Source organism: Trachypithecus francoisi, unplaced genomic scaffold, assembly GCF_009764315.1.
Source record: "Trachypithecus francoisi isolate TF-2019V2 unplaced genomic scaffold, Tfra_2.0 Lachesis_group5, whole genome shotgun sequence".
Classification (NCBI taxonomy): Eukaryota; Metazoa; Chordata; class Mammalia; order Primates; family Cercopithecidae; genus Trachypithecus; species Trachypithecus francoisi.
The window spans coordinates 84,008,203-84,034,515 of record NW_022681470.1 but is presented as its reverse complement, the minus strand read 5'-3'; the positions used below and the strand labels follow the sequence as shown (position 1 = coordinate 84,034,515).

The 26,313-nt window shown below is 45.7% G+C and overlaps 1 protein-coding gene across 1 annotated transcript; it reads left to right on the top strand.

Moving 5' to 3' along the window:
- The first annotated feature begins 4,366 nt into the window (after positions 1-4,366).
- On the top strand, positions 4,367-4,850 carry LOC117075563 (CDKN2AIP N-terminal-like protein). The gene has a single exon (XM_033198022.1). It carries the CDS (start codon positions 4,367-4,369, stop codon positions 4,715-4,717), a length of 351 nt encoding a protein of 116 aa, XP_033053913.1. The 3' UTR covers positions 4,718-4,850.
- Positions 4,851-26,313: the final 21,463 nt, after the last annotated feature.

Genomic DNA, 26,313 nt, shown 5'->3' with positions numbered 1-26,313 from the left:
GAGACAAGAGCCCTAGTGTTCCTCCACTCATCAGAGCCATGTCATTTTGGTGCATTGGCTGGGAAAGGAAATTCAGTCATCAGACTGGTGAATATGGAGCGGATTTCAACATTAAATCTGTCCTTTAATCTCAAGGCTCTCTGCCAGCTACCCTGTCACCAAACTTTCTTTCTCTTTTTATCCATAGTTTCTTACCCTCTCTCTGTCTAATGTGCAGGAATCTTTACAGTTCAGGGAAACAACTCTGTTAGAAAAGATCGCGAATCGTGGCAGGCAGTAACTCAGTAACTCTCTCTACGTTTTCTCTGGGGAGCACATGGTATTTTTAAGCCACATAGTAGAAATCAGGCTCCAGGCCTCTTATGAAAATGGGAAGTTTCTGCTTTTAACAGTTAGGAGTAAGATGTCTGGCAGCCAGATTTTAGTCCCCATATTGTCCCATCAGTGGGAAAACGGCCATTTGATTCCTACGTTCTTTTAAGGCATCTACTTTGTCTCAGATTAAGATAGTACTTAATTAGTAAGGGAATTTTAATTTCAGAAGTTAACCAGAACTGTTTTAAGGGTAAGTGCTTTAGCATGGGCTGTAATAGCAGGCAATCTAGCACATTGCCTCCGTTAAAGGAGTGTTGCCCAAAGGCAGCACAGTCTCTCTGGAGGGAGCCAGGCAAATCACATGGGTTCTAGGAAGGCAAAGGGAAATCACACAAGGCAGATAAACTAAGGCTGCGTGGGTACACGTGGTTAGCCCCATCACTTAGTTCATTGGTTCCATGACTTAAAGGACCACACCTGCAACCATGGCGAGGGCATATTTTTAAAAGTTCCGGAATCCAGGAACTTAGTAGGTAAGACGTTCGGAAGATGCTCCCTGTCTTCTCCTCTACTCTGGGTCATATGGAAAGGAAGGAGACTAAGAGGATGCTTTTATTCTCACTTCTTCTTCTAAATGGATAATAAATTATCTTCAGCTTGCACCCCTCTGGAGTGCACTCTGAACACTGGAACTTCCTTAACCTCAGAACTTTAAAGAAAACAACTCATTTTATTTTGCACAAGAGCATAGCATTTCTACTAAACCTCTGCAAGCGTCGTAAGATCAACTCAGCTGTTTTAGCAACACATCAGGCAGTTCCAGAGAAAGTAGTTCCCCAAAATTAAAAACAGTAACTTTCAGGGAAATCATCTGACAGTCCTCCTTATTTGGGGCCCTTCAAATTCCCTTCTCATTGTGGGACCTTAGGCAAGTAAAGGGAAACTAAGGCCAATTTTCTGATGACTCTGATAGGTATATAGAAGCTTTCCAACATTTAACTCAGGTATTTGACCTCACACGGAGGGGTTATGTTGCTGGTAAGTCAAACCCTCACTGCAGCTAAAACAGGCAGCTCTGCAAGCAGAAGAGAATTTTGGAGATAAACAATATATCTCCTATAATAGTCCAAAAGGGAAAAGAAAAGAAAAAATAGGGAAGGCAAAGAAATAGGGGAAACACCATTCCCGATAGGAAGAGACGCAATACCTCTTGAGAACCCTAACTGGAATTCCTTTCTGTAGTGTTTTTCCTTCTTTTGCAGTTTAAAATGGCTTCTATCTCTTTTGTAATGTTCTTCCAACCTCGGGAAAGTTAATTTTCCAAACCTTAAAATGTTTGGCTTAGAGTTGAGCTAAGGGGAAGGGAACCCAGAAGCCTGATATGCCAGCAAAAGGGTAAACATTTCTTACTAGTTGGGCTTTTGGCTTCTCTCTCCCTGTGCAAACCAGTAAAAGGAATAATAAGGATTATTGTTTATATTCTCTGTAAATTTATAATTAATGAAAAAGGATTTGTGAGGTTGATCTTAAGCTATAAACAATCTGGTGTGCTTTGCATGTCTTTCCGTATGGTTCTGTCAAAGAAAGAGTATCTTAGATTAGGATGCATGCCCAAGACCCCATAAGCCTGCTGTTCAAGCCAGCCCAACAAAACTGTCAGTAACAATCTTAGCTACAGGCCTCCATCTTGTTTCATGTCCTTGGGAACATGACCTGTAACCACGTGGCAATACTTTGTTTTAGTCTCTGCCATTTTACAATGGTGACTGTCTTCTTGTGCTAAGTCAGTTCCTGAGTGAAGGCCACAAAAATCAAACAAGCCAGTTTGTCAATCTGGATGACTCCAGCTAATCCATCAAGGGCAGGGTTCACAAAATATCTTAAGCATTGATCTTGAGAGCAGTTTAGGGAGGGTCAAAATCTTGTAGCCTTCAGCTGCATGGCTCCTGGGCCACGTTTCTAATCCTGTGGCTAGTTTCTTGGTCTGGTCCCCAGGCAAGAGGAAAGTATACCTTGGGAAGTGACTGTTATCGTCTTTGTTTTAGACTATAGACTGTAAACCTGGCTCCTCCCAAAGCTGGTTCAGCCTACGCCCAGGGATGGGCAAGGAGAGCTTGAGGGCTAGAAACAAAATGGAGCTGTTTGGGTCAAATCTCTTTCACTGTCTCAGTCACAATTTTGCAATAACAGTTTCAAAAGCTGCCTATCACTCCTTTAAAAATACCTTGTACACTCGCCGTTAAGTCATAACCTGACAAAGGCTTGTTGGTTTCACTTGTATGGTTATTTTTTGTAAAGTTCAGAAGCTGAAAATCTTAACTGCTTGGTGTGGCTCAAGTCAAGTAACAAGGGAACTTAAAAGGATTTTCTTAAAAAGCAGTCAGTTTAATTAAAAGTGGATATTCAAGTTACAGGTATATTTAAAAGGCCTTTATGTTTTTCTCTCCTTCAATCTTGTTTTTCTGGAAAAAGGCTCTTTTCTTCTCAGTTGACTGAATGATTTTTCTCCTTTTTTTTTTTTTTTTTTTGTCTTACCACTCTTAATGCAAGAATGAGAGGCCCTAAAATAACTTCTGGTAGCATGGGACTCCTTGGGAAAAACAGAGGAGGCACACAAACCCCATTTGGGGAAAAAACCTCTGTTTTCCTCATGAAACTCCAGGATTTAAAAGGATCTCTCTCAAAATCGAAGGCTCTGTTCTGTTTTGCACTGATGGTTTTGAGTTTGGGGGTATCAGAAATTACTTCACATTATGAGAGCTTTGGTGTGTAATAACTAGGTAGAAAATACACTGTAACCTATGGCTAATAGTAGTTATAAATGAGAGAAGCATGCTCTTGGCCACCTGGAAGATAAGGAAACAAGCCCACCCCTCATTGGGAGATGAGACTGTCATCAGGGATGGGCTGATTACAAAATAAGCCAATTGGCTTTGGGTTGCCTTGTAATGAAACGCATGGTAGAAGCACTACACTGTTTTCTCCCATAGTATCTATATGATCTTTTCATAAATTGAGCATTGAAATAAAAGCATAGCAAGGAGGTCTTAAGACACTAATCTGCTGTTTAGTAAAAGGGTCATAAAAGGTTTGTAAAGACTTCACCTCCTGGTCAAACTGCTTTCATTTAAACTAATTGAGGTTAACATTAGCAAACTAATGCAAGGGTAAAATTTGGCTTTGAACAGAACTTTCATGTCATAGTAAAGGCTAATGAAAGGTGTTTGCCTTTTGAGTCATCATTTTGGCAAAATAACTTACGACAATCTGGAAATTGTCCTTCCTGATGCCTGGATTTTGGATGGTTCAGAGGGCCCCTGAAACATTCAGAAAAGAGGTAAACAGGATTATTTGACATGTTTAGTCACATTAGTTTGCCAAAATGATTTCCAATCTTCTTTAAGTTATATTTTGGTGAATAATACTAATATATGTTCCAAAATTGTATGGGATTTCTAAAATGCTAATGTCTAAGTATGTGCTATCAATCATAATTACGGGTAAAGTTATTGTAAACCACGGAAATAAACTTCTTTGTCAGTCTTGTTTTTAACTGTGACTAGCCTGGAATTTTGCCATTGGCAGATAATTGTTGGCTTGTTTTGTTCCTTCTCAAAAGACGGTTTATAATCAAGCTATATTAAGGACTTTAACAGGTGCTCTCAAATGCAAGTTTTTAATAGCTTTGAAGGTTTTAACATTGGAATAGAGAAAGAATGTACAGGACTCATAAAGAACTAACATGTTCACAAATATCAAGCAAAACAAGAATCAACTAAGTGGACTGCATTCAGAAAGTGAAAGCAAACTTTTTGACTTTTGTTTGGAATATTGCTGATCCTTGTTTTGTTTTTCAGAGTCAAGGAAAATTATTTTAAACTATTTACAAAATTTGGAGGATGTTTATTTTTCTCTGCCAGGTTCCTCTAGAATTTGGAAATTATTTGTGAGTACTCTTAACTTATGGCAATATAGCTGTTTGCATCAGTGCAATAAAAATTCATTTTTCTGGTGGCGGCAAGCTATCCAGTCCTTGGCTGTGGTGGGCACCATGATCGGTGGCAAGGCAGCCACCGCGATGGAGGACTTGGTCTCGGGGGTACGGCAGGCAGCCAACTTCATGCAACAGTTTCACTCCTACTTAGAGAGTGAGAAGCAATGGAAGGCCCTCATGGAATTCATCCTGCTCCACCTGCCCGACTACCATGACCCACCCAATGGTGGTGGCTGCCTGGACCAGCTGCTGTCCAACTCCATGGTCTGGGCCAACCACCTCTTCCTGGGCTGCAGTTACAATAAAGCCCTTTTAGACAAGGTGATGGAAATGGCTGGTGGGATGAAAGTGGAAGACCTGCCACAATTTGTTACCAGAAGTGAATTAATGAAAAAGCATCAAAGCTAAGCCAGAGGATTTATCACATTTTTATCATCAGCTACAGGATTAGAAAGGAGGCTGGGATGAATGTGACATAGACCACAGCAGCTCTCTTAAGACTCCTGGCATTACCAACATAAAGAGGCAGGTAGAATGAGAAGGACTCTGTTTAGATTGGCTTTTTTAACATTCTCATTTTTCCAGTAGTTATCACTGTGAAAATATACATGGATATTTACGTATTTATAAATCATGCACTCTGAGTTCATCAATACTGTAAAAGCCCTCTTTTCTATTTTCAGTTTTGTTTTTTTTTTTCTTACTGACAAGTCTCACTCTGTCTCCCAGGCAGGAGTACAAATGTGCAGTATTGGCTCATTGCAGCCTTGAACTCCTGGGCTCATATTTTCAGTTTTTAAATGTCAGAATTTTTGTTTAAAATACCCTTTTGGGCTGGGCACAGTGGCTTACGCTTGTAATAATCCCAGCACTTCAGGAGGCCAAGGTGAGTGGATCACCCAAGGTCAGGAGTTCGAGACCAACCTGGCCAGCATGGTGAACTCCTGTCTCTACTAAAAACACAGAAAAAATTAGCTGGGCATGGTGGCGAACATCAGTGGCCCCAGCTGCTCTGGAGGCTGGGGTAGGAAAATTGTTTGAACCTGGGAGGCAGAGGTTGCAGTGAGCCGAAATCGCTCCATTGCACTCCATCCTGAGTGACAAAAGTGAAACACCGTCTCGAAAAAATAAAAATTTTAATTTTAATTTTAAAAAAAAGAATCATTTTTGTTTGTCAACAGGACACAATTGGAAAAACTGGCTATTTTACCAAGGCTTTGACTGAAAGGGTGTGTTTGCCTTTAAGGAATAAAGCTGGACATGCAGAGCCAATAAAAGCCCCTTGGGGAGAACTGGCCTCATACCTTATCTACACAGTCCCCGCACAGGGTTCCTAACCTGTGGTCAGTAAAGAATGTCACTTTCTAACAGCTCTGGAAGCTCTGAGTTTATCTGGGGACCTCAAGAGGTGAGGATCACCCAACTCACAGAAGCAATCAAACTCCAAATGGTGCTGCAAACTGAACCACACATGGACATGCCATTCTTTGAGGACCCTTAGATCCACCCCAGGAGAAGCCCTAGCTGCTGTTCCCCATTCGACATCCCTTTTCAGCAGGAAGTAGCCAGAAAGAGTCATCATCCAAAACCCTGTAACAGCAGTTAGTGTGATATCGCCACAGGGAGGAATGTGGTAGGAGTTATTAAGAAATTATTTTAAGCAGATACAGAGGGAAAGGAGTCCTTGGGAAGTTTTCATTTTTTAAAGCATTTCCAGAAAAGTTTCTTGTAAAGCCGCAGCTCTTATAGCCAGGCTGGCAACCTTTGACATGCAAATGCAGTCCATTAGAAACTGAGTCCACCCAACAAAGCAATTCCCTCCGCCTTCTTGCCCCACATGTTCCTGGCAACATGGCCGCCCCCACATAGCCCCACATGTGTAGAACATCTTGGCGCCCTGCATTTGCATATTAAAAGGCTATGGTGGGAGGTCCAGCTTTTTTGCAGGCTACATGAATGCCATGCCTGGTCAAACCAATCCCCTGGACCCTATGCAAACCAGACACCACCTCCTCCAGTCTCTATATATACACACCTGGCTGGTTTCTGCCCCACTTGGGGTTCCCTCTCTTGGCTTTGGAGGCCCCCTCCCTCTGTCTCTGTATGGGGGAGCTTCTATCTTCTGCCTTCTCCCATCTTTCTTGCCTATTAAACTCTCCGCTCCTTATAACCACAAAAAAAAAAAAAAAAAACGAACAAATAAGGACAGGAATCTGAGGTCAGCAACCTGACAAGCCCCTGGAAGCCTCAAGAGGATGCGGTTCCAATGAGAAAGCAGCTCTAGAAATGAGACCTGTTTTTCTACTCAACAAACACTCAGCAGAACCAACCAGGACTGCCAATAGGCTGGTATGCACCTGTACAGCTGACCTGTAGATAAAATGTTGAAGTATATTCCCACAAGTTAACAAGTAGCTGCTACCCTGACATCTCCCCTCCTAGGCCCCATCAACCTGACCACTCAGGACCCTCCAGTGGAATCCAGGAGCTTCCCCAGTCCCACATCCAAGGGTTAATGCTTGGCCCTGCAAGGGGCTCGTGATGGCTTGGAGCTTGGCCCATTCCCAGGCATGCCAGTTTTTCATTGTTTTGAAATTCCTTTTGGGTCCAGCCCTCTCATGGAAACTTCTGGTCTGAAAGCAGCTCCTGGGACCCTGGATGAGGCAGTCCTCCTTAACCAGATCCCAGAGGAAAGTTGCATCTGGGCTAGGCTGTGAGGTCAGGCTCTACAGGCACAGAAGGAGTGGGCCCCAAAGCAGGGGGTTCAATGGGGCAGCCTTTTCTCTTTCAGTGACTCCTATAACCAGGCCAGGCAACACCACTCATGCCTACAGTGAGTAACGGGACTCTGGTGAACCAGACTGGCTGGAAGAAAGGTCTAGAGGAGAGTTCTACAGTGGATGGAAGGGATCAGAAGTCAAAAAGTCAGAAGTCAAAGCTGTCTGTGGCATGCAGCAAGGCCAGAGAGAGGGAAGTGAGCCTCAAAGGCAGAAGCTAGGACAGTAAGAACAATTTGGCTTTTGGGAAGTGGGTCAGAGCCTGTGATTCCAATTTAAAGATGTAAATAGTGTAAGGGTGCCTGGTACACAGCCAGCAGTCCCTAAGACACAGGTGGGTGGAGGCCTAGGACCTGGTACACCCTGAAAAGCTACAAGGAGAGTAGCTGTGTTTGAGGAAAAGGACAAATCTTTGCTATCAGCAAGGACAGCACAGATCTCTCCTCCCACCCATAAAGTCCCCAGTTTAAATCAAATATGTCTCCCATCCCCACATTCTGAGTCAAAATGTGATCAGATTTTATGTAGCAGACCCCATAAAAAGGACAAGGCCCTGTAGACTCCGCTCTGCTCAGCTCCACCCTCCCAGGCCTGCTGTTTGCTTTCCAGCCTCATATTGCATTAGTGTGCGGTTCAATGGATTTTTTATTACAGTTGGAATTAAATAACTCAAAGATGGATCCAGTGGGTTGAGGGAAAACAGAAGTTTAAATCAAAGGAAGTAACAGAGCCGATCTGGTTCCAGAATTGCAGGATGTACTGAAGCTCCCAGCAGGGCCTGGTGATGACGTCCCTCTCATGTTTTCTCTTTGAGCTTTTCTCCCCACAAGGCTTGGGCCCACGAGGGGGCTTCAGGTGACTCACCCCTCGAGTGGGCAGCTCACAGGTAGCAGAGGCAGTGGGCTGAGTCACAGCCAAGTCTCTGGGCCACCACAAAACTCAGGGAAGATCAAACTCAGAATTTCTGTCCCTATCATTGAAGTATAGCTGAAGGGGATTGCCCTTTTTTGTTTTTTGGTTTTTTCCCTCTCGTCCTGAGGTTCTAAGGGCAAGCAGCTGACCCTCCTAAAAGAGATTCTAAAAAATGGCCCGGGATCCTGCAGTGTTGAGTGTGGCCAAGATTTGTGTGGCAACAGGAAAGGGTCTATCAGGAGGGAGAGATAAGATGTGAGAACTTGGGACCCAGCAAGGCATGGCCCCTTACCTGTGGGTGACTGGAAGTGGCAAGACCTGGATAGGATCTACCTGGGTGTGCAGGGGCAAGGCTCAGGCCCACACCAGGGGGAGGCCTGGACAGGCATGCTCTGTGGGCCATCAGAAGGCCCTGCCCAGGTTCCAGCCTTTCCATGCACCCTTCTTCCTCTCAATGATTATGCTCAAACTCTCAGGTTTTCTGCCACCCATCTTCCTGCCTCAGAACCTCGCCCATGCCATTACCTCTCCTGAGAAGCTAGCCTCTGCTCTTTTTTCAGACCTCAACTTTACCATCGTTTCCTCCGAGAAGCCTTCCCTGATCCCCTCAGACCTGCCCAGGTTCCCCTATAAAACATTCTCACCGTGCAAAGCAGGCTTGCTGTGCTCTGGTTACCACTTCAGCCCACCACCTTTTGGGCCGCAATTTCTACCACTTGCATGAGTCAAGTGAAATAGACCACTCATACAGCAAGTTAAATAAAGCAAGTTTATCACTCACAGGCAGCAAGGGACAGTAGGAACCTGGGATTTGTGGTGAACCAGTCCCCAGAGGCTCAGGAAAGTTGTCGAGGGTGGATGGAATCTTGTCTACACGTCCCTCACTTGCACTACAGCTACGGAACCTCAGAAAGCAGATTTAAACCCCACCAGCAACCTGATTTGCTGGGCTAAAGTTTTGTAGGGCATCCTATTCTAGGAAGGACAGGAACAGATCCTGGGCTGTTCTGGCCAGTTCTTCCTTATCTCAGGATGTTGCATTCCCAGCACTTTCTACAGTTATTCTTGAGAAATACAAGCAAGAAAGGAGGAGGAACTGGTTCTGTCAAGGCTACCTGAAGTGTGGTCATGCACACAGCCCTCAGGATTTTCATGGCACTGACCACCATACAGCATTATGTTTAATTTATTTCTGCACTGCTGTCTATAAGCTCCCCAGGGGCCGGGACCCCCTTGTCTTATACTCTGCTGTATCACAAGTGCCCACAGAAGTTCCTGATATGTAGAAATGACTCAGCTACATTAATAAAGGAATGGTTTAAATTAAACTATTGCTGTTAGAAAGGCCCCAAGAGAAGGACAGGGCCAGATGCCAGGGAGTCCAGGGCAGGGAGGGCTTCCAGGGTCAGCAGGACTCCATTCCCAAGGGAGTAGGACCTGCCAAGAACAAGGAAGGAACAAATTGCAGAGGCCTCCCAGCCTAGGCCACTCACCCTGGTGGGACTCAGGTCCCAGGAACAAAACAGGAGTCCAGCACTCCAAAATGGGACTCTGTTGGAGGAGGGTTTGAGTCTTGGAAACAAGGTGAAGCCCACCCATGAGAAGTGGGGGGCCAAATCAGGACTGATTGCCACCAATAATGGCCTGATACTGAGTCACAGAATATTGGGACAAGTCTACTTAAATTCTTTGAGCCTGAGGTCAGTAGTTGGCAAAGGGGCAGAGGGCAGGGCGGAGTAGGGCTGAGTCAACACAGGAAGGCAAGGGAGAAGAGGAAGTACAGTCAGTGGCCCCAAGTGAGGCAAATGGGGAATAAAGAGCTGGGGACTGGAAGTCCCAGCCAGAGCAATTAAGCAAGAGAAAGAAATAAAGGGGATTCATATCAGAGGAAGAAGTCAAATTATCCTTGTTCACAGGTGATATGATCTTTTATTTAGAAAAACCTGAAGACTCCACCAAAAAACCTTTAGAGCTGATCAACAAATTCAGTAAAGTTGCAGGGTACAAGTCAACATAATAAAATCAGTAGTATTTATATATGCCAACAGCAAACAGTCTGAAAAAAAGTCAAGATGCAACCCCATTTACAAAGCTACAACAAATACAAAATACATAGAACTATATGTATATTTTTTTGAGGCAGAGTCTCACTCCATCACCCAGGCTGGAGTGCAGTGGTGCAATCTCAGCCCACTGCAGCCTCTGCCTCCCAGGTTCAAGCAATTCTAGTGCCTCAGCCTCCCAAGTAGCTGGGATAACAGGTACACACCACTATGCCTGGCTAAATTTTTGTATTTTTAGTAGAGACAGGGTTTTGTCATGTTGGCCAGGCTGGTCTCCAACTCCTGGCCTCAAGTGATCCGCCCACCCTGGCCTCCCAGAGTGCTGGGATTACAGGTGTGAGCCACCACACCCGGCTCACAGAAATAAATATAACCAAAGAAGTGAAAGATCTTTACAAGGAAAATGATGAAACACTGATGAGAGAAATTGAAAAGGAAACAAAAACAGGGAAGGATATTCCATGGTCTTGAAGGGGAAGAATTAATATTGTTAAATGTCAATACTACCCAAAGTGACCTACAGATTCAGTGCAATCCCAATCAAAATACCAATGCTATTCTTCATGGAAATAGAAAATACAATTCCAAAATACAGAAACACAAATACCTCTAAGAGCCTAAGCAATCCTGAGCAAAAAGAACAAAGCTGACAGCATCATATTGCCTGACTTCAAAATATACTACAAAGATATAGTAACAAAAACAGTATAATCCTGGCATGAAAACAGACACCAATACATAAAACAGATATAAATCAATGCATTTACAGCCAACTTATTTTTGACAAAAGCATCAAGAATATACATTAAGGAAATAACAGTTTATTTAATAAATGGTTCTGGGAAAACTGGATATCCACATGCAGAATAATAAAACTAAACCCCTGTCTCTCACTATATACAAAAATCAAATCAAAATCAATTAAAAATGTAAATTTAAGACCTGAAGCTATAAAACTACTAGAAGAAAACTTTGGGGAAACACTTTAGGACACTGGTCTGGGCAAAGATATTTTGGATAAGACTTCAAAAAGCACAGGCAAGGAAAGCAAAAATAGACAAATGAGATGACATCAAACTAAAAAGCTTCTGCACAGAAAAGGAAACAACAAAGTGAAGAGACAAACTACAGAATGGGAGAAAATATTTGCAAACTATCCATCCAGCAAAAGATTAGTAACCAGAAAATATAAGGAACTCAAACAACTTAACAGCAAAAAACCACAAATAATCTGATTTTTAAACGTGCAAAAGATCTGAATAGACATTTCGTGAAACATACAAATGAATCACAGGTATATGAAATAATGCTCAACATCACTAATGCTCAGAGAAATGTAAATCAAAACCACAATGAGATATCATCTCACCACAGTTAAAATGGCTTTTATCAAAAAGACAAAAAACAACAGATGCTGGCAGGGATGCAGAGAAAGGGGAAGTCTTACACGCTGTTGGTAGGAATGTTAAATTGGTACAGTCACTGTGGAAAACAGTATGGAGGTTCCTCAAAAAACTGAAAATAGAACTACCATATGATCCAGCAATCCTACTGCTGGGTATAAATCCAAAAGAAAGGAAATTAATATATCAAAAAGATAACTGCATCCTCATAATTTTGCCAGCACTATTCACAACAGCCAGGACATGGAATCAACCTAAGTGTCCTTCAACAGATGAATGGATAAAGACAATGTGATACCTATTCACAATGGCATATTTTTCAGCCATAAAAAAGAGTGAAATTCTGTCATTGGCAGCAACACGAATGGAACCGGAGGTCATTATGTTAAGTAAAATAAGCCAGGTACAGAAGGACAGGTATTGCATTTTCTCACTCATGTGGGAGCTAAAAACGAATATCTCATGGAGATAGTAGACTGGTGGTTACCAGAGGCTGAGAAGGGTAGGGGGAAGGTGGGGTTTAAGAGAAGTTGATTAAAGAGAACAAAAATACAGTTAGATCAAATGAATAAGATCTAGTGTTTGACAGTACAGGAGGGTGACTATAATTAATTATAATGTATTATCTACTTAAAAATAGCTAGAAGAAAATAATTCAAATGTTCCTAACAAATAAAAGTTAACATTTTAAGGCAATGGCTATCCCATTTACCCTGATTTGCTCACCACACATTGTGCGCATGTAGCGAAAGTCCCGCTAGTATAAGCTTCCCGCCTCACAGATTGAATCCCAGGTTCCACCCCACAACAGGAGAGGCCAGGCTCCTCCTTCTGCAAATGGCGGAACTTCCCGAAGCTCCATCCTAGTGTGCACTCCTTCCAGCGCGCAGGCCAGTAGGAGGTTCTCCAGTGACCCCTTTCTGCTTGGCTGCCTCACATTCACTTATTTATTCAACAGATAACCACCAAGCACACACCCTGTGCCAGGCACAGCTCAGCCACCAGCCAAGGGACAGCAGCAAGAAGCTCGGAGTTCAGTCCTCAGCTGGCGGGCTTCCTCACAGGCTTCCTGCCCAGAGCCAAGGCAGGTTTTACAGCGCACGCAGATTCGCCACTGAGAGGCAGCCATAGGTATATCCGGGATCAGGCAGGTGCTGATGGAGTTTGAGCACCCCTTGCTTCTGGCTGCCCCTCCTGCATCCTCACGGCACACATTGGCTTTCCCAAGTTAAAACTAACTTGTTTTTCTTCTTCCTACCCACCTCTACCCACCCTGAACACATTCACTTAACCTACAAAGTAGAGAAGATCTGAAACAGACACATTTGAAATTTAGAGGACAACAGTGGGACCTCTGTAATGAGGGATGTCAGCTTTAGTGAAAGGAATTAAACAGTTTGAATATTAGGATTCGTTTGCCTGACTGTGCCAGAAAACCCAGAGGCTTCAACAAGATAGGACTGTATTTGTCTCTCATGGAAACAGGCAGCCTGGAGCAGTATGCCACCGCACCATCACCAGGGCCCCAGGCCCCTCCTCTCTTACTGCTCTGCCCTCCTCAACACGTGGCTTCCATGGTTGCTTGAGCACCAGCCATCACATCCACATGCCAGGCAGCTAAAAGTACAAGGGGGCAGAAAAAGACACTTCCCTTTAAGGATACTTCCTAGAATTTACACAAACCACTGCAACTGACACCCCATCAACCCACAACTCAGTTACAGCACAGCTAGCAAAGCTGGGAAATGCCATTATCCTGAATGTTCCTGCACCTGGCTGAAAATCAGTTCTTTAACCAAAGAATAAGGGGAGACGGGGCAGGGGTGACAAGCAGAACTGGGCTAGGGCATGCTCTCCTTTGGGAACTCTTTTCCCCATGGTTCACTTTGCTCATTCCCCCCTTGGACCTCATTTCTTCCCTCACTGAGGCTACATGGAGAATGGAGTCTGGGCTGCCTCTCTGCTGCCCCGTAAGGCTAAGCAAGTCTGGCAGGGCTGAGAGCAGGAGGTCTGGGGGCAGTGGAGGCTATGGCAGCAAACGAGGCTTTCATGCAAGGACACCTGGACCCATCAGGACCCCTTTCCTAATCTCCATCCCTGTGTGATTTCAGCAAGTCACTCAACCTCTGGAAGCCCTAGCTCCTCATCTGTAGAAAAGGGGATAAAAATTCCTATCTGGCCAGGCATGGTGGCTCACACCTGTAGTCCCAACAATTTGCATGACCAAAGTGGGAGGATCACTTGAGGCCAGGAGTTCGAGGCCAACCTGGGCAACATAGTGAGATTCCCCTCTACAAAAACAAACGAACAAACAAACAAAACAAAACAAAATCCTACTTCACAGGGTTGCTGTGAGGATTAAGTGAGCTCAGTAAGTGATAGCTATTTACAAAGTATGCCTTTGCCTGGGCTGTCTCTGGTGATCTCTATGTATCTATATATGTATCTACGTCTACATGTATGTCTATAACTACATCTACATCCACATTTCTATATCTATATCCATGCCTATGTCTATATTCGTCTCTGTATCTATACCTACATCTATATCCATATATCTATTTCTATTTCTACATCTATATCGTCACCTCTCTATATAGCTTTTCCCTCTATCTGAATCTCCCTCACAGCCTGAGCAGATGTGGTTCCAGGCAACAGCTGGACATGGATTGGAGTTTGGGGCTTTGGACACATTAACAGGACTAGCAGGACCAGCCTTCCCTGCACGATGTAGACACTTCATCACAGCTCACAGATGCCCAAGACCCAATTAACTTGGCAGACGTAAGAGAGCTCAGGACAGGCTTGCAAATTAAATCCTGTTACTGGCTCCAGAGAACTGAGGGCGCTTCCCACACCCTCAGCACTTGTGCTTAGCTGCCTGTGACACACCAGGGTTCCAGGGTGAGCTGTGTCATTAGAGAAGCAGACCCTTCCCCCAGCTGATCCCAGGCCTTGTGCAATGTCAATGGCTGCTTTGGGTCTTTCTACAGGAGATCCTGAAACCACTCATATCTTGAAGGAATGTGAGTCACTTCTCGGGAGGCAGTAAAATGGATCGAGAAGAGATTGTGTTTGGCTTCAGGCAGACACAGTTTGAATCCCGGCTCTGCCGCTCTCTAGCTGTGTGATCCTGATCAACCTGCTCAACCTCTCTGAGCCCTGGTTCCTCATCTGTATAACAGGGGTGGCAAGACCATCTCAGAGACCTGATGTGAGGACTCCATGAGATTATGCCTGTAAAGTGCCTGCTCCACAAAACTCATTCCCTAAGTTCAACTCATCAACACCATCAGCGTCACCACCAAACAGATCAGGTTCCCAGCACAGGGTGGTGCATCTCCCTCCTACCCACCCTGCCAGAGTTAGTGAGATGTCAAAGTTGATTCTCTGCCCAACCTCCATCTTGTGAGTGTAAGTTTGCTCGAGTTCAGGTACTGGTGGAGGAGGAGGCTCCTTTGCAATCACCTGCCTCCAAGTCCTTGTGTCCACCTGATGTCAGCTCAGGATAGTGTTCTGACCCGTGCTTGGGAATCAACCCTGTCCCAAGGCCCTCCCAGGGGGCCTGCTTTTCCAACTTGCTGTTATTCCAGCTCAGATGCCAAGGCCCTTGCCTGTCTCTTTGTCCCTCTTCGCTCCTGTCTCAGTCCCCAGAATGTCCCCTGTATTACCACAATCTGCCTACGTATCCCTGCCTTGAGCCATCCCCTGGGAATGGGCATCCTCCCTTTCCCCAGACTCAGACCCCAATCCTTGAGCTGAATCCCCCCACCGGAGGCTGGACTTCCTCAAGGCCAACTGCCTGTCAGCTCAGCCCACCAGCCCCGCCTGCTACCATATGTTCCTGACCCAGCGCTCAGTGCCTGCTGTCTGCACCTCCACCTCCACGACAGCTGCGTGTTTGGGGGCCACCAGCCCTGCCTCCCCAGCCTCTGCTGTCATCAGATGCCAGGATCCTTCACGTCACCTGCTCTGGGGGCAGCTTCTGTTGTCTGATTCCTCCAGGCCAGAACAAGTCCAGGCAAAGACACTCATGAGCAGCCTCATCATCACTCTGGAAGTGGCCCTGACAGGCGAAGGCTGCTGGCTTCTGCTCATCACTGTCACAATGTCCCCAGGGTGGGAGAAGAGGTGGCATTTTATTTCTTACAAGTTCTAACTTTTTGATATGAGACTCCAAAGATACAACACCATCAGGAGTGCCGGGAGGGCTCCAGGATTGGGACTGCAGCTGTCATAACCCTTGAGAGCACAATCTCCGCTTAGAGCCATCAGGAGATGGGGAGAAGCCTGAAGCAATAAGAAATGCAGATTCCTACTAAACGTAACTACCTGTGTTTATCCTTTCTCCCAAAACCCCACTAAAACGAAAGCAAATGCATTTTTGACAGCATAAACCCAAAGACTAGGAGAATGTAAGAGGAGACGATTATAGATAAGAGATTTCAGCAAAGTCTGGAAGACAGAAAGCAGATGGAGGAGGAACATTAGCAGAGGAAGATATGAGCTAAAGTGCCTGCAAAGGGGGATCTAGATGAGCAGGAAACTGATTTGCCCCACAGAAAGCCCAAGAGGCTTGGAACTCAGAGGCAACAGATACAGGGGGAAGTTAAGGTCAAGTGCGGGGCCGAGAAGAGGGGCTCAAGTGCAAGTCTGTATGCTGAGCTAGACGCCCCCAGTTCCCTCCTTCGCCCCACACAGCTGGGCAGCTGGCTTTTCTCTTCCCCCTGCCCCAGGCAAGAGCCCAAAGCTTGCTCTGCAGTGAAGCAGATGAGAGAACTCCCAACTTCAGGACACCTGGCAAAGTGAGGCAGGGGTCAGGGGACAGGGGGTGGGTGGGGAGAGGGTAGGGGGAAGGTTAGGTTCAGGACAGCAGTCTAGACATTTCACAGTGGATTCCAAAGTCCTGTGTTTTGCTCCTGCTGCTTGCAACCTTCCGCGAGGCAAGGGTTGGGAATCAACCCTGTCCCAGGAGAAGAAGGTTCTTCTCTTGAGTAGATGAATGCCCCAGAGAGCAAGATCTCTACCTACTAGCATTTGGCAATTTCCAGTGTCAAAAGCCCTATGAGTTCTCACGCTCTGTGAAAGCATTCAGAGCTGCCGATCAGCTTTGCGGGTCTCTCTGAAACATGAACAGTCACGGATCAGCAGATATTTGAGGAAGGACTCCAACATGAAAAAGATCCAAATAAAGCCAGGAGTGGGGTGAGTGTCAAAGGATGTCAGAAACAGCGCAAGGACCAGAAAAAAATTTCAAAAGGAACTCTAGTGAGAACTCTTCAGAGAAATCAAAGGAGACTTTGCCCTTTACAGAAAAGGAAATAATCTGAGAACAAGAAAGAACTCTTGGACATTTTAAAAATCATAACCATTGAAATAAACATTCAATAAAAGGAAATCTGCCAGAAAAGAGAACTAAAAGACAAGGAGGAAAAATAAAACAGAGAGAGGTATATTAGTTAGGATTCTTCAGAGATAGACCCAATAGGATATCTAGAGAGAGAGAGACAGCACAGGGATTTATTAGAGGGATTGGCTCATGCAGTTACAGAGGCTGAGAAATCCCGCTCAGGCCATCCGCAAGCTGGAGACCCGCAAGCTGGGATGTCGGCATCATGATTCAGTCCAAGTCCAAAGGCCTCAGAACCAGGGAGGCTGATGGTACAACTCTTAGCCTGAGGCCAAAGGCCTGAGAACCAGGGTGAGGTGGGGGAGTGGAGGTGCTGGTTGAGTCCAAAGGCCAGGGAGCCTGGAAGTGTTATCCAAGGACAGGAGGGGAAGAGTGCCTCCCAGCTCCAGCAGGCAGCCCCGTACACTCACCTGTCTGTTTTTGTTCTCGCTGACCCACAGCAGACTGGGTGGTGCCTGCCCACATCAAGGGCAGATCTGCCCACTTCGTCCACTAAGACTCCCAAGCTAATCTCTGGAAATACCCTCACAGACACACCCCAAAATAATACCTTGCCGGCTTTCTAGGTATTCCATAATCCAGTCAAGTTGATACCTAAAATTAGCCATCACAGGAGGAAATCATTTTTAAATATATATATAAAATATCCCTAGAACAGAAATGAATTTCCCAATTGGAAATTGGGCCCATCACTACAAATTTTAAAAAGACCTACCCCAATTTTGAAATTTCAGAACACCGAGGATGAAGAAAACATCCAAAAAGCTTCTGGGGAGCTGAAATAGGGCACAGGAAGAAAACCAGGAATCAGAATGGCATTGGCTTTTCTAGAAGCCAGGAGTCTAGGGAACAACGCCTTCAACATTCTAAAAGGAGGGAACGTTTTGCTCAACCTGAGATTCTACATTCAGCCACTGTCAGCAAGTGCAAGGGTAGAATAAAGATGTTTTTCAGATGTGCAGGGACTCACAACAAATTGACCAACCTCCCATACACTCTGTCTTAAGAAACTGCTGGAGACTGTACACCACTAAAACTAGGCTGTAGACCAAGAAAGAAGAGGTGGGTCTCAGGAAACAGGAGGTGGGAGTCAGCAGAGCATTGCATTCAAGTCCTTGGATGACAGCTGTGCTCAGGCCTCAAATGCAAGCTGCTCAGTTTGGAGCAGGAAGAAGATCACGGGGGGAATATGGGATCAGTACATGAAGTGATAGGTCTTGCCATTCAGAAACAAAATCATCAGGCATCTGCCCAAGCTACAGGAGCAACTGGGGAAAAGATAAGGCAAAGTACAGAGAACACTAAATAAACTTTTAGATGAGGCCATTCTTAATCCTAGGACAAACAAACGAAGAAAGGAAATACAATCACTGCACATGACTTGGTCTGTCATAAACAATATGTACACTGTTGTAATAGTTAAACACTGACCACTGATTTAATTAAGATATTAAAGTCACTATCCTGGGAGGGTAGGAGGAGGTGAAAGAGGCCCAAAGAGTTAAGGAAATCAATGACCAGCAGAAACTATTGAGCTTGCAGGATGGCAGGTAAGAAAAAGAAATAACTTGCTGACACGCTGAAACTCCCTCTACTTGTGAGATTTTAAAACTGGCTGAAATTGGCTGGGTGAGGTGGCTCATGCCTGTAATCCCAGCACTTTGGGAGGCCGAGGCGGGCGAATCATGAGGTCAGGAGATCAACACCATCCTGGCTAACACGGGGAAACCCTGTTTCTTCTAAAAATACAAAACATTACCCGGGCGTGGTGGCAGGCGCATGTAGTCCCAGCTACTCAGGAGGCTGAGGCAGGAGAATGGCGTGAACCCGGGAGGTGGAGGTTGCAGTGAGCCGAGATCACACCACTGCAGTCCAACCTAGGTGACAGAGCGAGACTCAATCTCAAAAAAAAAAAAAAAAAACTGGTTGAAATTGATGGGCACTAATATGGCCAACTGGAGTTTGCACAAAATGAACTTGTTGATGTCACAGCCTGAATATTCACTGTGTTTCATAGTAACGCTCCCCAAATTCACACATGCAATCCATGAAGTAGCAGGAAGAGATAACTGTGCACATCTGAGGACCTGCCCTTTCCTTGTACTGGTAGGGATTGATGGAATGGAGGAAAGGGGAGATCGCTTATTTAAAGCATGCATGCCTTTCTAGACCTCCCCTTTCCTTCCTTCAAATCACTGCTAATCCCAAGACCCACCCATAAATCACCCATCAGTGATTTTTGAATAAAATCACTGCCTTAGAGCCAGCATAAGGAGACAGATTAGAGCGGGACTCCTGTCTCTTTGTTAGTCAACTTGCTATAAAAAGCTTTTCTTAAAAACCCGGTGTCTTAGGATTGGCTTCTAGCACATTAGGCAGCTAGCCTCTTTTGCTCAGTAGCAGAGGGAGTGGGATGGGAAGAGAACACATCCTTCTTTGCCATAACAGGACATAAGTAGATAATTACTAAACTTGATAAATCAAGCAATATAAACACATTATTTTGAAATACAGAGGTAAATACCAGAAGAAACAGCTCAAAGAGGGTATCTGTTTTCTATTACTACATAACAAATCACCACAAACTTAGCAATTTGATTTTGAAATACAGAGGTAAATACCAGAAGAAACAGCTCAAAGAGGGTATCTGTTTTCTATTACTACATAACAAATCACCACAAACTTAGCAATTTACAGCACATAGTTAGTGTCTCGCAGTTTCTGTGGGTCAGGAGTCTGGGCACAGCTCAAGTGAGGTCCTCCAGGTCCTCCCCCAGCTGAAATCAGAGCATCAGCCTGGCCACTTTCTGATCTGGAGCTCAACTGAGGAAGAATCCTATTCCAAGCTCAGCAGATTGTTGGCAGAATTCTTTTTTTAAATATTAAATAATAATGGCAAAAAATGCAATTACTTTAGTACCAACCAACCCAAAGTTTTTTAGAGATGGTGTCTCACAGTAATGCACAAGCTGAATTCAAACTCCTGGGCTCAAGCAATCTTCCTGTCTCAGCCTCCCCAGTAGCTGGGACTATGGGTGTGTGCCACCACGTCCAGCCGAGAATTCATTTTTTAGTAGTTGCTTGACTGAGGGTTCCTGCTTTTTCCTAGCAGTGGGCTGGAGGCCTCCCTCAGGTCTATGGGCCACCCAAAGTCCCTGAAGGCCACCCCCAGTTCCTTGCTTCTCCAACATGGCTACTGACTTTATCATGCCCCCTCCCACCCTCACCCAAGAGAGCCTCCAGTCTGCTTCTGCTAAGATGGAGTTGTGTAAAATATAACATAATCAGGGAAGTACTATCCCATCACCTTTACCATGTAAATCCTGTCCTCACTTAAGGAGCATAAACACCAGGATAGGGGGATCTTTGGGACCATCCTAAAGCCTATTGGCCACAATGAGATTATTAACCTTTTATTTTTTATAATTAAGCAATCCGAAATACATAGAAGAGTATAATGAGTCCCTCCTACCCTGTTTCCTAGCCTGTTCTCTCCCCTGGGAGGCAACAGATATGATGGGTTTCTTTCATAATCTAACAAAATGATTTAATGTATATAATGCATACGCCCATACACATGAATCACTCTGTACTCTCTCAGCTCGTTGCTCAAGTGTGACGTTGCTGCCTGGGCCTCCCGTGAGTGCTCTGCACAAGTGGCAACACACGTATCTTTCTCCCCCTTTTTCCCATGACTGGTAGCACACTTTGCAAACTCATCTGCATCTTGCTTTTTGCAGGTAATATATAGCAAGATCATTTTCCATCGGTGCATAGATTCTTTATTGTTTTTCTGCTGCTGCATAGCATTCATTGACCTTTTTGTGGACATCTAGTTCATTTCAACCCTCTTCTGTTACAAACAGTGCAGGAATAAGTATCTTTGAGGGGAGTCATAATAGTGTCGTCTCTATGGAGTGGGACAGGAAAGTACAAGGATCTACTACTGCTTTTGTTTTAAGTCTTTCAGGACCCTGTGATTAAAAAAAAAAAAAAAAAAAACATGGGTACATCATAGTTTGATAGCTATAAAAAAGGGCTTTGTGATCTCTGCAGGGGTTGATGCTGGCTGCCTGAGAACCCCGCTTGTCCTCACCACCATCAGAACAGACTTTCAAGTCCCTTTTGAGTTGCCACCCCTACTTCCATTCTAGGCTTCATTGTTTCCTTTTCTCAATGTTTAACCAACATCTACTACGTGCCAGGTGCTTGAAGGTTGGGGCTTCTGAGAAAAGGAGCACTTCTCTTTTCAGGCAAAATACTCCACCTGTCCTTCTTCATGTATGAGTTCAAACATGAGCACAGTCCTCCCAGACACTCAGCAGAGAAATGGGCTGCTGACCCCCTCAGAGAACAGGCAGCTCAGCAGCAGCGGCGTCCTCCAAGTTTGGAGATTTGGGAATTTATCCGGTGTTCAAGTCCTACCTTCCAGTGGATCTGAGTGAGGGGCAGCCCTGGCAGCTGTGCACCTACCTTATCACAGTCACCCACCCCTTCTAGAACCTCATCAGGGCGGGGTATGGTGACTCATGCCTGTAATCCCAGCACTTTGGGAGGCTGGGGTAGGTGGATCGCTTGAGGCCAGGAGTTTGAGACCAGCCTGGACAACATAGTGAAATTCTGTCTCTACTAAAAACACAAAAAATTAGTGGTGGTACATGTCTGTGGTCCCAGCTACTCAGGAGGCTGAGGCAAGAGATGGCTTGAGCCTGGAAGGTGGAGGTTGCAGTGAGTCAAGATCTCACCATTGCACTCCAGCCTGGGTGACAGTGAGGCTCTGTCTCAAAAAAAAAAAAAAAAACAAACCCGAGTGTGGCAGCACACGCCTGCGGTCCCAGCTACTCAGAAGGCTGAGGCGGGAGAACTGCTTGAAAGTGGGAGTTCCAGGCTGCAGTGGGCCATGTTCGTGCCACTGCACTCCAGCCTGGGTAACAGAGCAAGACTATCTCAAAAAAAATAATAATAAAATTAAAAAGTAAAAAAAAAAAATAGAACCTCATCAATCCCTTCTGAGACACTGCCAAGCCCTCTCAAGGTCATCGTTTGTCAAACCGTAAGACCTTCCCCCATGAACAGACAAAGTTAGGGGGCCCCTCTGTGTCTCCCTCCCTTGCTGTCACTCATCTTTCTCTGTCCCCTTTCTCCTAGCTTCCATTTTATTCTTAGTTACAATTTGTTTTCTCCCTCTCACCCAGTGATCATCTGGGCTTCAGTCATGTCGCTGTGTGCCCAACAGGGGCTGAGACCTGTGAGTATCCTTCCCATTTACCTTTGTCCCAGGTGGACAACAGAGTTTAGCGTTTGCAGCAGTGGGGTAGACACATACCTACCTAACTTAACTAGGAGAAAAATTAGGACTCAGAGCCTAGTTCTCTGTCTCAGTTTCTCCATAGCAACCTGTCATTGCAAACGTGATCACTACCATAGTGACACTTTCTGAGCGTCCCCTGGGCATTAAACCATTTAATCCTCACAGCACCCCTTGGAGATAGTATTGCTATTATCCTTATCGTATAGATGAGGAAACCAGCCCCCAGGAGGTGGAGGAAGTCTGCCCGCAACCACAGCGCCAATGTGTGGCAGAGCTGGTATTTCAAGGGGATTTTGCTGTCTCTGGATGGAGACTCTCCACCTCGGTGTTTCAAGGCTTGTTCTCTAAACATGTGGCAAACATATTTTCTGTTTTCTTTCCAGTGAGCCACATTGACATGCATCCAATCATCTCATCTGTCTGGGTGCAGCTTTTCTACTAGTTAAAAATCCACTTAAATCCTGCTACCAGCTGGCTCACATTTCTTCAGCTTGGCTGCAGGACTTGAGACATTTCATCAAATGCCTTGCTAAAATCAAGGCTACATCCCCGCATGAGATTTCATCAAGGATTTTCCTCCCAAGCTCCCTAAGTAATACACCAACATGAGTCCAGCAAGCTCACTCCCAAGTCCTGCCTAAGCCGTCACATGTGGTGAACGAGTCTGGCCCCAATCAAGCAGCTCCTCTGCCTTCCTGAAAGCCAGATCAAAAGGCTGATGGTGTTTGGAAGTGACAAGGAGCAATGTTAGCAGGCAGCAGGCAGAGGGTAAAGTATGACGGCAGCTGCCAAGTGGCAGGACTGAGAAGATTAAAATGGATCTGAAAAGTGACTGGCACAGTGGTAAGATCTGCTCTTTCAGCTCAGGGCAGCAGCCTGGAGACCGACTGGGGCCCAGGGCTCCTCCCTCCAGGGTTTCCTTCCTCCTCTGGAGCAGAGGTTAACACCTGGAGCCTCCTACATGCTGGGGCTGAGACCTAAGTAGGGAAGTGGGCCCTAGGAGGCCATGGTAAGTGAATTGCATGGGAAGCGTGCCTGGCACATCGTCAGAGCTGTGTGTTAGCTCTTGCCATCCTTATTATTCTTACTATTAGCAGGGCAGCTGTTACTCAGTCCCAGACAACTATTGTCATTCAGCTGGCTGGGCACAGTGATGTCAGACTTCCAATCATCCAAAGAAGCTGAGAATCTGAGTTTTATTAGTAGTCCCCCAATTTTCCCATATTAGTAACTGTGATGGTTGATTTTAGGTGTTAACTTGGCTGGACTGAGGGATGCCTGGATGGCTGGTGAAGCATTGTTTCTGGCTGTGTCTGCGAGGGTGCTTCCAAAGGAGACTGGAGTGTGAGTGGGTGGACTGAGAGGGAAGATCCTCCCTCAACGTAGGTGGCCATCACCCAATCAGCTGGGGACCTGGAAGAAACAAAAAGGCAGAAGAAGGATGAATGCTTTCTCCCTGTTCCAGAGTGACATGCTCTTTCCTCCTGCCTTTGGACATCAGAACTCCCAGTCCTTGGCCCCTGAACTCTGGGACTTACCCCAGCAACTTCCCAGGGACTCTCAGGCCTTCAGCCTTGGGCTGAGAGTGACACCATTGGCTTCCTTGGTTATGGGGCCTTCTGACTTGAATTGAGCCACACTCTCAGCTTCTCTGATTCTCCAGCTTGCAGATGGCCTATGGTGTGCGGCACTCAGCCTCCATCATTGCAGGAGTCAATTCCCTTAGCAAATCCTCTCTCATCCATCCATCTACCTATTCCAGTGCTTCTGTTTCTCTGGCAAACCCTGATTAACGCCGCAGCTAAAGTGATTAGAACAAAAACAAACACACGTGTGGACCAGACCCTATCAGTCTGTATCAGCCTGTGGGCCTCTCACCAGTCTGCACCCTCTGCCTGGGGCCTGGCATAGCTCTGAGACCAGGATCCCACCACCTTCAGGGATTAGGAACTTGGCCATGGCAGAGTCTTCCAGGTCTCCTTGTGTCCCAGCACCCCTTATGAACACACACAAGCTCAAGAAGCACCCCAGGGATATTGCGTCCCTGACTGAGTACTTGAACCTGACAATGGGCTGGCTGCCCTTCCAGCCTGGCAAGGAGAGTGGCAAGCATAAGCTAGGCAGCTGGGAGCGAGGAGCTCCACGCGGATGGCTGCCAGGGAGAAGCCTGTGTCCAAGCACAGCACCTGACACTGGGCAGCTCAGCCTCTACACAAGGGAGGAACAGGAGGAGCTGGTCACGAGAATTAGAATCTCCTGGCTTCCTTGGGGCTCTGTCTCCCCTGAGCAAAAATAGGCTTGGTTGGGCATGGTGGCTCGTGCCTATAATCCCAGCACTTTGGGAGGCTGAGGTTAGAGGATTGCTTGAGCTCAGGAGTTCACGATCAGCCTGGGCAACATAGGGAGACTCCATCTCTACTAAAAATCAAAAAAATTAGCCAGGCATGGTGGTTCACACCTGTAGTCCCAGCTACTCTGGAGGCTGGGTGGGGAGGATCATGTGAGTCGGGGAGAGAGAGGATGCAGTGAGCTATGATCGTGCCACTGCACGGCAGCCTGGGCAACAGAGTGAGACCCTGTCTCAAAAAAAGGTGGGGGGTGCCACACTTGAATTGGATCTGGTCCTTCCACTTCACACCTTCTCTGATGAGAACCAATGATCCTCCACTCGAGGTTCAGCCCCAGACTTACAATCATGGCCATAGTGGGCCACTATTGTCTAACAAATATGTAGAGCACAAACAACAGAAGAGAAGCACAGTTCTAAAGGGGCCCAGGGAACTTCCAGAGCTGTCATCTGTGGGTCCACAGCCCCCAAGTTAAAGGGTAGAAGTGTCCCCCTTGCATCCCCCCCTCCAACAGCCTCTTGCCCATAAACTGATAGGTGAGCTCCCAAGAGGTACAGGAGCCCTGCTCATGGCTCCTCCTGCCCGTAGTTCTCAGTGAAAGGGGGTCACATCCCAGAAACCCATAGAATTTTCCCTGGGGCTCTTTCTCTCCAAATCTCTTCCCTGCTAGGAATCTGGAGGAGTTCTGCTGATGTTTCTATGTCAGCCCCTCCTCTCAGGAGAAGTTCTGTGGTTTTTGAGAATGGTGATCCTCTAAGTATGGAGGGTGGAGAGGGTGGTGGTGGGGAAGGATAACTCAACAAGATCATCACCCTCATCATTACATTTGAGTTGATTTTAAAATTCTTATTGAGATATAATTTGCATACAATAAACCACACATATTTAAGGTCTTCTATTTTATAAGTTTTGACACATGTACGCACCATGAAACCATCAATACAATCGAGATAATGAACATAGCCGTCATCCCCAAGAGCTTCCCAAGGACCCTTTGTAATCCTCCCCAGGCCTGTATTCCCATCCTCAGGCAACCACGGATCTGCCTTCTGTCACTAGAGCTGTTTGCATTTTCTAGAGTTTCATATGAATGGAATCAGGCAGTTTGTATTCTTTCTTGGTCTGGCTTCTTTCACTCATAATTATTTTGAGATTCATCGACATTGCTGCATATATCAGCAATTCAGTCCTTCTTATTATTGAGTGGTATCCTATTATATGAACATAACTATTTTTTATTAAGTGCTACCTACATGCCAGGCATTATACCAATTAGTTTACATATCTTACCTCTTTTCATTTTCAAATTGATCTACAGAGAAGAACTGTGATCTCCACTTTATAGTTGAGGCAAGCAAGACTCAGAGAAGTTAAGTAACTTTCCAGAGGTCACACAGTTGAGAGGTGGAAGAGCTAGGATTCGAACTTAAGTCTGGCTTCAAAATCAGTTCAACCAAGTGATGTTGCAGTGTGCGGCTTTCCCTTAGAGGTTCTGGTCATTCCAGGTGTCCCGGGTTCCTCAAAACCAAGATATCTTTGACCTTCCCTTCCCTTCCAGCTCCACCCCACAGGCTCTGGAGGACAGTGGAAAAGGGCCTGAACCTTGGACTCGCTGTGAGACTCCCAGCACATTGGTCATGGAAGAGAAAAGGTTAAAGGAAAAGGGCAGGAACCCCAAGGCATGAGCCCTTCCTACCCCACAGCTCCCCATTCACAGCACACAGAGGATCTTTTAATGATCTCCAATTTGTTTTTATCCTGAAGGGGAACATGTGCCCTG